At 47.3% G+C, this 13,336-nt stretch overlaps 1 protein-coding gene across 4 annotated transcripts in view; it reads right to left on the reverse strand.

Annotated features, from left to right (window-relative positions):
* The window catches only part of LOC147045882 (receptor-type tyrosine-protein phosphatase F-like), a 180,470-nt gene that overhangs the window by 5,710 nt on the left and 161,424 nt on the right, over nucleotides 1-13,336 (reverse strand). For 3 of the 4 annotated variants that reach the window (XM_085929539.1, XM_085929543.1, XM_085929541.1), the window contains 5 exons: nucleotides 8,706-8,863; nucleotides 5,609-5,721; nucleotides 2,764-2,861; nucleotides 1,005-1,128; nucleotides 761-936 (listed from right to left, as the gene is read on the reverse strand). In XM_085929539.1, coding sequence (XP_085785665.1) covers nucleotides 761-936; nucleotides 1,005-1,128; nucleotides 2,764-2,861; nucleotides 5,609-5,721; nucleotides 8,706-8,863 — 669 coding nt within the window. The remainder of the gene's footprint in view (nucleotides 1-760; nucleotides 937-1,004; nucleotides 1,129-2,763; nucleotides 2,862-5,608; nucleotides 5,722-8,705; nucleotides 8,864-13,336) is intronic. The other variant, XM_085929542.1, reaches the window with a different exon arrangement.

Below are 13,336 nucleotides of genomic sequence, written 5' to 3' on the forward strand. Positions count from 1 at the left end.
TTTTCCTCCCGCTCCCGTCGTCTCAAGGGCCAAACGCAGGCGGGGAGCATAAACACAAGCCGCAAAGTCGACGCTGGCTGCAAAAACATATTAGTATTATGTGTGCGTCGTGGTAATGAATGAGGAATGTAATTCTCATTATTATGGAAATCCGTCCGGCAGACAGGTGTGGAGGGTTTGGAGAAACTTTGGGAATGATGGCACTTTGATCAGGCTGACAAATCCAGCTGAGCGCAAGCAGGCGGCAAAGAAAGGAAGCTCTGTCTGCGGACGTATAGTGGGGGGGGGGATCATCCGACAATTGAGGTTTTCATTAAGAGGGCCTGCCGAGGTTAAGTTACAAAGAACAAGGAACATATTTATTATTAAGCAGGATTAGCCGCAAACAGCAACTTTGCTACATTTGTAAGTATTCTGTTGCTTTTTTTTTTTTTTTTCCTGGGCGGCTTTTCTTCTTGCTTTAATGACAATGACAGTTTATTTTGGGCTACCATCAAACGTGTTGTATTCTTCCTAATAATTGCATCTTTTTTTTCAAATGTTTTTTGGACAGAAAATTTTGTATTATTGTTGTATTATTTCCAAATATTTGGATCTAATACTTCTAGTGTTTTTCTTTCTATCCTGTACTTATGTAATTGTGCCACCTAATATTTTCATATATTTTTACGTTGTTTAATAATTCATTATTTTCTGACTCTATTTCTGTCTCTTGTGGTTTTTTTTTCTTCACCCTAAATGTTTGGTGGCCCATCCTTACCCTGGACTTTTCCTCCAGTCGCGTCATCATGACAATGGTGCTGGAGCGCTGCTCCCACACCATTCTCCAGAAGTCGCTGAGCGTCTCGGGCAGCGGTCCTTGCGTGGCAATGTAGGCGTTCTGCTTCCGGTAGCCATCGATGTAATTGGCGTTAACGTAGTCGCTACCTGGGACTGCTGGGAAGCAAAATTGTGTTTCAGTCCGCATTCCCTTGGCTGACTTTGCGTCACGTTTCGGCTCTTACCGTCAACGGACGTGAGCACCACCCTGGAGTGGTCGTAGGCGATAACGTTGGCGTAGCGGTTCTTTGGCTTGTTCACTTCCATGTTGGAATTCTCCCACGTAAACTGCTGGCTGGGATCGATGGACTAGGGAGGGAGGAATGGCAAGCATTAGCATAGCGTTGTCATAGCATCATCGTTGCAATCGAGTCAAGATGAGTTCCAGCTTTACATTTATTTTGAAGAGACATTTAAAAGTAAGCCTAATCAATCATACAATTTTTTAAGTTTTCAAACGGGTCAATTTGACCCACGAGAGAAAAGTAGTTTAAAAGATAGAAGTGCATTTCTAGACTCAACGATAATGGTTCAGTTTCACCCAAAATGTCAACTAACTATGACCACAAGGCCATGCGGGGGCATTTTGGAGACTGCCCCCAGTTGGAATTGCCAGGTGCGAGGGAGGTTCCGCTGGGGGAAATTAGCCAAGGCGCTTCAGCAGCACAGTCGCTGGCGGACGATCGATAGCAAATAACATGAGAGCGGCTGACATTATCGATGCACCGTATAGGACGCCGTCGCACATCCCCGGCCGATCAATACGTATGCGGTCGGGAGACAAATGAGGCTTAAACGAACCAAGGGGGTCAGGGTTGGGAAAGCCAGGCCGGCGGCCATTGGTCCCGCACGTGACTCGACACCAGAATTGGCTAGAGGTGACCAAAGTGCCAGGAGCGATGTCACGCACCATCTGCCGCCCCATGGAGGCGCCCTATCCCTTGTTTGCCAGAGCCGGGCCGGCTGCCCGCCATCATAGCGGGCTAGCCAGCCCCAACACGTTGCGAGGGCAACGTGCCGCTTTGGAGGCGCACGTTATTCATTTCCAGCTAATGCCACCACTGGCAACCCTACCGGTGTGTTGTGTACACACGTTTCTGGATTAACTCGTCATTCTGTTTATTTTTTATTCATGTGTAAGTTTTTTTCTCACAAATGATAATTGGCAAGAGAAAATGCTTTGAGTACCTCAAAGCTATAAAAGTGGAAGTGAAAGCACACTTATGAAGTAGTTGATAATAATATTTATTATGTAGCTGTTGACAAATGCCTGCAGTTCAACCCTCAGACTCTTTGTATTACCATTATACGGTTGGAGGGAAGAAAATAACTGTTTCCAAATCGGAACGGCGTCTCCCTCTGATCCTTAAATCAATCCAGCCATTCAATCACTGGGACCCGAAAACAGACTGAAATGTCCGAACAAATAATTAAAAAAATATATATTTTCAGATGTTTTCTTTACACGAGGACATCTCGCCGTCCGCTCTCCAAAGCAATGCGCCACTTTAAATGCTAATTTTACTTGCTCCTTTTTATCGAGGACGAGAGGTAATCCCTCGCCGAGTTGCATCATAAGATGCGCGTATTGAGACGCGCGCTGATTGCTTTTGCGTTGTTACCATCTGCTAGTTTGTGTACAAATAAAAAAGAAAAAAATACTAGCTGCTTTTAGTGTAATTAAGATGTGTTGGGATGGGATTAAAGTGCTACAAATGTCCTGGGTGGGGAAATTTACCTTTGTTATGCGCTTCTTGGGACAGGCCAAAATAACAAAAATATTACTTTGATGCCATCTTGATTATTTTTTTTTTGGTCCATGTCTAAGATGTCCTATTTTTTGTTGGTCATTGAATGTGTGTGGCATACACAATTGCGCCATTTTTTTTTACTTTTGAATTTTCGCTATCCCCACCCAGCAGGGCTCGGGCGCGTTGATCTTACCTCATACTCCTGGGAGAAGCGCAGGCCGTCATTGGCCTTGAGGTGATCGATGTGGTCGGCCAGGCTGGTGACGGGAATGGGCGGGTGCTCTCTCATCCCTAAAAGAGGAATCGAGGAGGGGTAAGAATGGCTAAGATGTCGCTGAACGTCACAAGACAATGCGGGACCATGAGGTGGCGTTGATGCGTCCGTATGTGTGACGACAGATGGCGAGCGATGGACGACACAGGTGGGTGACCCACCCACGGGGGATGAGAGGCATGCTTCTGGACATTTGGGGATGAGAAACAAACGTGGCTCCGGAGAGAGTGAGAATTCCGTTAAGTCTCAGCGGATCAGTCACACTCTTATTTCACGGGGGGGGGAAAAAAAAGGGACTGGTCAACTGCCAGGACTAATTTCTTTGAAAATATCTCTTTTTACAATAGAGCGTCCTTTGGCGCAGCCTGGAGCACTTGGCCTGGATTCCTTTCGCATCAGCCCCTGCTCTTTTCTGGTGTTATTGCGGCGAGTTGTTGCTAATCTGTTAGCACAAATTCCCCCCCCCCGCGCCTTTGATCATGGCTTAAAACACATAGCCGGGGAACTAGTGAGATCGCGCGGAGTTCAGCATCCGTCTCGTGTGTCACCTTCACACCAAGATATAGCTATTCACAATAATAAACACCGCCCAACAGCACCAGATAAAACGACACTCAAAAAAACAGCTTGCATGAAGCTGTTTGTGTGCAGTTGCAAAAACAACCTGAGTCACATGCTGCTTCATTAAAAGCAGTGTACTCTGACTACACACCCGCTGTGGCAAATTTCCATAACCTGAAAACCCGCATCAATTTGCCGCAGGTTAAACGGGTAAACAAATACAGAGCGGCTCTGTCTCTGGCTAGCAGGTGCCATGTCGAGTAATACGCTTTTTGAAAGCGCTTTTGTCCTCAAAGCAACAAGCCGCCCAAAGCGCATTCATTACACGGCGTGGCACCTGAGTGATGAATCCAATTAAAAGCGGCACGTGAACATGAACCTCTCCGCAGCCAGACGAGTCTTTGACGGATGTAATGGAGGGTCAGGACAAAAGATAGACGAGCTCGTTTAGAACACGCGTGCTCGGCTAGCCGTGAAGTCCGCCGCTTGCAGACTGGTGGGATTATGATGTGGCCAACAAAGAATGGCAGCGAGTGAGAGACACGCTTGACAACTGTTACCACCTGAGCAGTACGGTTCGTTCATCGGAAGGCCCAGGGTTGATTGTTTGATTGACAATCAAATCAATATACAGGGCCATGAAATATGACTGAACTGTACTGCTGTGGTGGAGGAAGGGTGGGGGGGACGACATAGTAGACTAACTTGGCGTGTTGGGGCTGCGGTGAGAGCTGGGACCTGTCAGAGAGAGAAAGGAAAGTCATGGAGGAAAGAAGCAAAGGCGCAACAAGAAGAGTTGAGGTACATGTTTTGAAATGATTATTTCTACATGACAAATATTTATTGTTGCGAGAGCATTTAGCAAAAATTACAATCAAGGCAGGAATGTCCCCCCCCACTGTGGAACAATCAAGTCAAAGAGAGCAAGAAATGGCAGGCGAAGGCTCGCCCAGCTTTCATAAGAAACGCCTCTGTCGCCGAAACAAAAAAAAGAAAGACGCAGATAGATGATGACGTTCCGGGAAAGGAAGGGGGCGTCAGAGAATGACAGATGAAAAAAGGAGGGAAAATGGAAGACAAAAGGCTAAGAGAGGTGGAGTGGGAGGAGGGGAGAACAGGGATCCTTTAGAGCCAGCGAGCGAGCGAGCGAGCGAGCGGCAGCCATGCTTAATTCCTCTGCAGGGGCTCAAAGAGGCTGTGTGTACTTCAATGTGCTCTTTAATAACCTGTGAGACGGAATGTACACATAGGAATCAATGCACACACACGCATGTCTGTTCCTGGGTTGACATTTTCTTTCAGCTCCATTGTTCCATCCACCTAGCTCACCTTGACATCAGAGGCAGCACAACTCATTACTAGTTGGGGGGGCTGATGAGGGGGGTGGAAGAAAAAGGAAGAAGAAGGCTGAGGTCGGACACCTCAACAAAAGCCTCCCCCACCCACCGGGCTAGTGTGCACCAAGCGACGGTGACAGACCTGGTAACGCTCGGTTGAAATCTCAGTTTTGCTTCTCCACAAAGGCGACAAAGAGGAAAAAGACCGGCTGGCGCTTGAAACGCATTCCTAAAGCTACGAGTCAGCAACCGTGACGGGATTGTGTCACTTTCTAAAAGCACTGGCGAAAAGACGGCTTTTCCCTGTCTGGAGCCTTAGCCGCAATGTCGGGCTAATTTAGTTTGGAATCAAACTCCAGTTGATTTATGAGCACGTCAATATTTACTGTACGGGGGCAATGGTTCATAAACGGCGGGCAGTCAAGTGGTTTGCCCAGCGAATTCATGGCCACACAGCAAGTTTGGTTAGCATTCAACTTTGACAGTTTAATGTTGATGGACTGCAATTGTGTTTCATCCCAATATTTAGGATTTCACTCAAATTTACTACTGGGCTAGTCTGCGGAGAATTCTGATTCACCATCCCGAGTTTCAAAGGAACGGAACTTTGCCAAATAATGACGACTCTCATCTTCTAGCGCCAATGATGTCAATGATAGCATTGGTAGCTAACAGGACAAAGCAACTCTGATGTGGTCCATTCATTTCAGCACTAAAATAGTTTAGTTCATCTGGTGACTAAAAATCTGGACTAGTTTACTTGCAAGGATCCACTGAGTGACTGATCAAAACCACACCTGCGGGGCTGCGCGAACGCAACCATATGTCGACGACATGCAGCGAGGGGGGCTTGGGTTGTTTCCTACCTTGCGTCTGGTAGTTGAGCCGTCTCAACTCCACGGGGTCGGAGGTGTTGGGCAGCAGGGAGTCTTTCACTCCGCCCGAGTGCTCGTCCTTGGGCAGGGGCGACGCTCGCTTCCTGGGGAGAGAAACAAACAACAACAAGACGGCATTAAAGGGACGCCCCACCAAGAGGCAGCCATTTATCCACTTAAGTGAAAATGACGAGATGATTGAGAGTGACACTGATTATTTCTCTCTGCAATAAGAACTAGAAAACTGGGTCTGGCAACTTCCTCAAGGGTCCCTTCTCAACTTAAAGATATGATTCCATTTCTTGTTGGTAGTGTGTTTCATCAGTTTCATAAATCAGTCTTGAACTTCCCGTATTATATTTATGGTCGATGTTCCTGAACGTGTTATGGTTTGGCTGAACTTGCTGGTATGATCTTGTTCTCAACTGAACTTCCTGCTTGGACGGCATGACGGAATTTCCTGGAAGGCCAACTGGGCTTGGCTAAGGTTGCTAGCATAGCTAGCTAGCCAGCCAGAGAATGTGCCCAAGCAGAGCGCTAAGGACCAAGATAATGTCCTCGTTAGTCTCGCAGTTAAGGAGATCGAAAAAGCATCATTTTCCTGGAGTGGTCTGGCCACGGTTTGAATATATGACAGCTGCTGTGTGGGAATTCATCCATGTGCATATGCGAGATTTTCACAGTTATGTGTGCGCGGGTGTGCCAACAACACGTTGTGTTTACAATCTTTCCAGAGTGAGAGGAAAACAGGCGGTTGCTGTAATTAGCTCATCAGCTGGGTGGCCGGATAATTGAGACCGGTTTTGCAGCACCTGTGCCGCCTGGTGAAACTTAGCTCCACTCAGTCGAGCGCAACGTTGTCCATCGGGTGGATATGTATTGTAAAGTTGGGACGGTTAGCATCTGTTGACAAGCGCGCACACACATTGTACAAAACAGGCCTTCCGACTGCAAGCGGAGACACCCGGTGGAAGTTTCACATCTCACTACGCCCCATAAAGTGCAGGTTTTTAGGCCTTCTGCTGAGAAGATGTACAGCTGCCTGAACCCGCGCCACCTGTTACGTTAAACGGCGGGGTCTTAAGCTAATGCTAGCAGCGTGACGGGTAATCTAAGACAAACTTCCCTGAGAGACAGACTGTGCGCGCATACCCATTTCCATGACCTTCCATCAACATACAATAAAACCAAATATTCTACCTTTGCACATCCTAAAGCTGGTAAGCAAAGATTAGTCCTATTGGAACTTTTTTTTTTTTTTTTTACACTTGGATAATTAAACGTGCCGTATCTACGTGACCATGGACCATTATTGCCAATCCGGAGAAACAAATGCAACAGGATGGTTAAACGCCATTTCAATAAGGTTATTCAAAATGAGCGTGACAATCTACTCGGCCGTTGTTGAATGTGTTTGTGCAGTAAGCGGCCTCCTTAATGAGAGCGGAACAAGCCCTTTGTTAAAACTTCTGCCAGGAAGGACCGGGTCTCTGCGGATAATGTCAGCTTCAAAGACGGGAACATTTCTTTTTGCGGCCTGGCATTTACTTGACAATAGGCCATTTTGCAGCCCTGTGCTGCCTTGCCGTATTCGCATGTGGGCGGGAGGGAGCGCTGGGGTCACATGCCGGCGTTGGATGAATAATGAAGCACAAGACGGACAGGCCAACAGGACAGATGTGATGAGGAACACGCTCGACACATGTGGAACATGCACATGTAAAGCCACACCAAGCGCAAATGGGACACCTCCCGTGACTCACTTTAACCTGCTTTTAGCCGCCACAGCAACAACTGCCCATAAATATTTGTCTCCAACACAATGGCATTGAAAGCCCCCCCGGCAACATTTTGTCTTATTTACTATGTCCTGTCACTATTGGTGTTTCTTAAGAGTTGGCTGTTATAAACATATTTGGACCTGTTTATCCATGATAAGTGAGTCTGTTGCATCTCACGTCTGTTAAAAGCCAACAAATATGACAGAGTCTGCTTTCCTTGCATTTTCTCATCATTTTGCCCGTGAGAGGAAGCAGACTCACAGCGAAGACCGACCGACCGACCGACCGACCGCACGACACGAATGGAAGACACCACTGATGATGAGTGACAGTACCCACCTCTCCTGTTTGCTGCGTTCATAAAGAAAGGGGAAGGAGAGGGAGGCAAGGGATTAATAGGCAATTATTATTCTCTTGTTTTAATCCAGCTCTTTGAAAATGTCAAGCATGAGATGTTCCGGCAGGCCACTTTTCCACCAACAAGTCCATAGCAGGCTCTGTGTTTGGCAAACGAGCAGGTAGCAATAACAACCGCTCTGGCGAGAACTCAATTATCGCTTTGTGTGTTTTATTGGCAGCCGAAAGAAGAAAAAAAAGGCCTCACATCTTGCAGCCCACACTCCCTCCTGTCAATCTGTCGGCACAGAGAAAAGGGTTCCGGCGTAGGTGCAGCGGTGGGCTATCTCCAGGCCCGATATGAAGACTAGGCGAGGGGGGGCTGACTGGCGAACAGGTTGCCTTTTCAATACCGTTCTTTTGAAATGTGATGACTCATCGGGATAAGATTATTGTCCAAAAGATGTGAAGGTGATTATTTGTATTATTTTAATTCGGGCTTTCTATTTGTAGGCTTATATTTGTCCACCAGATAAGGTAGATAAAATAAAATGTGATGAGTATCTTCAGGTTGAAGTTGTTCAGATGAATGACTTGTTTCAAATGAAAGAAAACATAATATTTGAACAACAGTTTTTGGCAAACTTGACATATTTTGGCGACGAGGTGATTAGATCTTAAATTTGACCCTATGTAGTGTTTTGTATTCAACTCACTTGTGCGCTATTCCTGTTTGCATTCTTATGGCCAATAAAAGTGTTTGACATCATAGAAACATTCTGGTGACTCAAATTTAAAGCTTGAACCTGTCCGTCGCAAAAAGGCATTTAGGAATGACGCAAAAAACTGCAAACATTTGACTTCTGTAACCGCGTTGGGTGACTCTTCAACTGTCCAATGAATTCAGCATCACAATAATGACACTGAGTGGTGATTACGTCACATGCACAAACACCAAGAGAGCCACTTACTTCTTAAAGAGCAGGATGGCTATGACGATACTGATGATGAGCACCACGGCAAACACGGGGCCCAGCACCCACAGCATTTCCGTCTGCTCCGCCCCCGCAATCACCGACTGTGTGGTGACCTGGATGAGGTCCGAATAAGGACTGGCGGAAAACGTCATCTGTCGGAAGGGAGGGGGGGAGATCAGTGAGAATCACGTGCCATTGCAAAGCTGTTCTATGGCTCGTCACAGTCAAAACATTCAGAAAGAGTCTTTACAGGTGATGTCATGTGACTTTGTGACATCACTGTGAAAAGGTTTATCAGGTTACCATCAGATAGTTGAGCAGGGTTAAAAAAAACAAAAAAACCCTGCAATTTTCAACGTAACCCCAAACGAAAGCTTTTCTTGGTAGCATATGTTTTTCCGCCATCTCGCATCAAAATGGTAGCCTGATGAGACTCAAGCAGTGCGAGCGAGGGGAGGCGGGAAAATGTCGCCCCTATCTCTGAGTTCCGCTAAGGATAAATGGGGGGCATCAACTCTCCTTCATTAGTGTGCGCGGTGTGACGCTTGAGCGAGAAAAGTGGGTATGTGTGTGTGTGTGTGTGTGTGGGGGGGGGGGAGACGCTGACAGGGCCGTGTAAATGAGACAACTCCCCGGTCCTTCGTCTTCAAATGGCGGCGAGGAGAAGGAAGATGAGGCAGAGGGGCGAAGGTGTGAGCCGCAGGTACAGCGGGAGAGCGACGCGACAGACGAGAGCGCGGCAAAGCTTCTCATCATTAGAGCTCAGCGTGCCGCTCATTGAACGCCGTTTGGGAAGAGAGGAGGGCCGCGGGTGACAGATCGCGGGCCCTGGCGGGGGAAAGTGGCGCTCCCAGCGTGCGCTGGCACCGGCAGGCGGCGGTAATCCGCATCATTAGTGGCACAGCGGCCCGCTCGGCGGCACAAAGGCAGATATTAATTGGAAAGATAAACTGAAATGGGCTCAAAGTCGTATATACACTTCTGTTATCGCAACTTGAGCCAGGAAAATGTGCGCAGCGGGTGCGTGAGCTGCGTGAGGGACGATGTGGACACACACACACACACACACACACGAGAAGTCGAGTGTGAAAGTGAAAAGGTGACAAAAACACTGGAAGGATGCAGCTGAATTATAAAACGCTTATTGTAATAACATTTCTGCCAATAGAGGGCGCCAGAAAATCTTTCCAGGTTGGGACCAAGTCATCAAAGTTTCTGAAGCAAAAAGGCGGTTTCGAAAAAAAACTTCCACTGTCGGCATGAGTTCTTAGGTTCTTAATGCCTGAATAAAAATAAAAAATAAAAAAAGTCTACTTTTATTTTAAAGGGGAAAAATAATCCTAAACGGCAGAATTGCTGTACCTTGTTGGGCAAGTGCAATTTGATACGAAAACATTCAGTGGCTTTGGACTGAGAAGACGCTTTAAGGCTTATGAGTGGCAGCGTAATTACTGCGAGGCATTTGCAAGTTGAACCATAAAGTGGGACTTAGATCACAACATTTAATGCACAGCATTAAATAAATAAACGTTGATTGGATTTACATGACGGAGTCGCACAGAAAGGTTTACCAGAGCTGCCCGCCATGGCCTTCTTGTTTACAAGCTACACATCAATGAGCTGAAATGGAAAAAAATCTTCATGGCAGTCGGGTTGAAGAATCCAAGAAGTGGAACTTGACTGGCTCCACAATGGTCATTTCATTGTGAGCTGCTGTGTTTATCAGATTTTAGCGCCGTTCAATTGGATGGGTCCACTGCTGTGACAGATGCAAAAAAAAAAAAAAAAAGCACAGCTGCAGTCATTTGTTACGCCACGGGGTCATTTCTTTTTTTTAAATTCTGCCCTACGGTAGGAAAAGGAAGCCCTCTGTCGTCTTCCCTGTTTGTGGAGATAATCTGAAGCTCCACTCGGAATGGGAAAGGTCTGGCTCTTCTGGTATTTATGATGAGACTGAGTTTCATCTGTGACAGGCCAATCGTCGCCGAAGTGAACCTTGACGAACAATCTTCAACAGTGTGAATCTTGTTTGCTACACGCCAGAGACTAACCGTCTTTGTAAAGCTCGGCCGTATCTGGAACTTGATAAGTTATCTTCCCGCGTGAAAGCGTCAGGCCAAAGACTAATGGTCTTCAAAAGGAACATGCTTTACTGGACTTGTGACAACTTATCTTCAAGAGTATGGAAGATTTTGTTTGTGGCGGAACAAAGACAAATAGTCCTGTTTCTACTTGGCACACGTCATCTGGCCAGGTACGATTTCATAAGGTGGCAAATTGGAGGGTCGCCTTTGACGTTCGGTCATATCGTGCCGCTACTTTTCACACGGAACAGCAACATTGAGAGAAAAAGGTCGCTTGACAAACTGTCTTATTAACATTTTAGCTAATTAACTGTGCATTGGCATTCTACCCATAACCTGGGTAGAAAGTGTTTATCAGCGAGGACGCTACCAAAAGGTCTGAGTCTATTCAGAGGAACTCGAAGAAGTGCAAACGCAGCTTGTTGGTGATTTATGGATGTGCATGCATGAAACATCGGGTGAGTAGTAACTCCTACACTGAACTAGCAGCTGACGAAAGCTGGCAGCGAGCAAAGAGACATCGAGAGTAAGAGATGTTCTGCTACTTGCACTATATCCAGTCAGTGATCTGGCCCGTGGGCTACATAACCACCCCGCACTCGCCTACCGCCCCCCCGCCCCCCACCACCGCTGCCATCCATCCCTGGAGCTCCCAATCCGCAGTGCGCAGGGAAAAATACCAACACGTTTGTTTCGACTCGCTGTTGACCCCGCGAGCCTCTTGTCTTTCCCAAAGTGGCTTAAATAAGCCGAAGGGGGGAGGAGAACGGGGCGAAAACAAACATCCATGCAAAGACAGCCATTATGTGTCTCTTGCTGCCTCCCCCAAGGGAAGCCCACGCTCTGCTCCTCAGCAGAGCGTGACACAGAGAGGCGAGGGGAAGTTGCTGAAGAGACACAAAATGGAAGTTGGGGAATGATCGTGTGCCTCTTTCAAAACCAGCATCAGAGGCGGCCAACGTACGAGTGCGCCTTCGCGCGGCCGTTGCGACTCAACGCATTCAGACAATTTGTTGCATGGCTTGCTTTCAACACACACACACACACAAAAAATCAAAATCAATCTTGTCGTAAGCATATTCTGTAATTTTACAGCCTTTTATTTCTAATGTTCTAGGATGAGTTTTGATGTTCTGGGTTCCTAGCATGTGTTATACGTACGGTTTAAACGATGACTGCAATCAAGGAAATATATATATATTTTTTTGTTCTTTATTATTATTCATTCCACTAGTGTACAAGACATTTGACTCCAGCCTGGCGCGCCGGCGGCGCTCATCCCAGGCTGCTTAGGACGAAGGAGAGGCCTCCCTCTTCTTTCCCGCCTTCTCTGCGGCACATCACACAGTATTTCATGCTAGCTCCCCTCCCTCGCGCGCCTCTCGCATTAAATGATACTGTTTATACACAGCAGCATCTATCATCCCATTTCACACTTCCCCAGGCTTGTTTATCCGCCTCAGGTTCTGGAGCCACGTTAAGGCGGCAGCGCCGGCGCGCTACTCCCTCTTCCTTCCTTCCTTCCCTACTTTCCCGTCGCCACCGAACTCGGCCGCTCGCACCCGCAGATGGACGAAGGCTTCTTAAAAGTCGGGCGCTGGCCTTTGATCCAGGGGGAAAAGCGGCGATGTCGTTTGTAGTCCAGTAAAGAATTGTTTTTACAGTCAACAAATTCCCGCTGAGTCGCTCGCACGGGGCTTCTGTGATGCAATCAGCGAGAGCCGCCTCGTAATCACCACCAGGACCGGCGCAAGAAGTAACTGTGCTTACAGTACAGCGTATACCGTTATTAGATTCTTTTCAAGGCGATGAAAAACAAATTCCGTGTGAGTTTTGACGCAGTATGCCGCAACCCACGGATTTTTTTTTTTTTTGTCAAAGATTTGGACTGACGGTTCAGTGAGGGGACAAGCTCTGTCGTTGTGCTTCTGTTCTGCCGGGGAAAAAATAATCTCATTTTCAATGCCAGTTCCGGTCCGACTCCAAATATAATTAAGTGTAGATCCACTGTGAGTAATGACTTCTGCTAATCCCAAACGGCGTGATGCACGTAAACACACGTGTGAACTCAAGGGTGACTTTGGTGGTACTTTTCTTGCATATTAAGCGCAAGTGGCGACAATGCACGGAAACGTCTTATGCGGAAGTGACTGAGGAATTATTTGTGTTTACTCGCAGTGTTGAGTTCATTAGAACAGAAACACAACAGGCTGATCAAAATTCACATTCACACTGAGCGTAAATGCAATTCGTAGGTGACAAAAGCGCGTCCGGCCGGGTGTGTTGAAGACATTAGCCCAGCTGTCAATAAGCACGCTGCGCTTCGTAGCCAAAAGTCTGCGACTGAAGCGGGCGATTAAAGGTGGAGGCACGGCGCACGCTTGAGGGCGCTTGGCAGAGAAAGACACAAATATCGAATCCCATTAAACGCGGCCGAGCGTGTCCGACAGGCGTCGAGCGGCACAGCTGGCCGGCGTCCCGCTTTAAGTCGAGCGGATCGCGGCTCGCGCCGCAGCCTGGCTCGCACCTTTGGCCTTTCCT

The sequence above is a fragment of the Syngnathus leptorhynchus genome, chromosome 14 (genome assembly GCF_054491065.1).
Source record: "Syngnathus leptorhynchus isolate UIUO chromosome 14, UIUO_Slep, whole genome shotgun sequence".
Classification (NCBI taxonomy): domain Eukaryota; kingdom Metazoa; phylum Chordata; class Actinopteri; order Syngnathiformes; family Syngnathidae; genus Syngnathus; species Syngnathus leptorhynchus.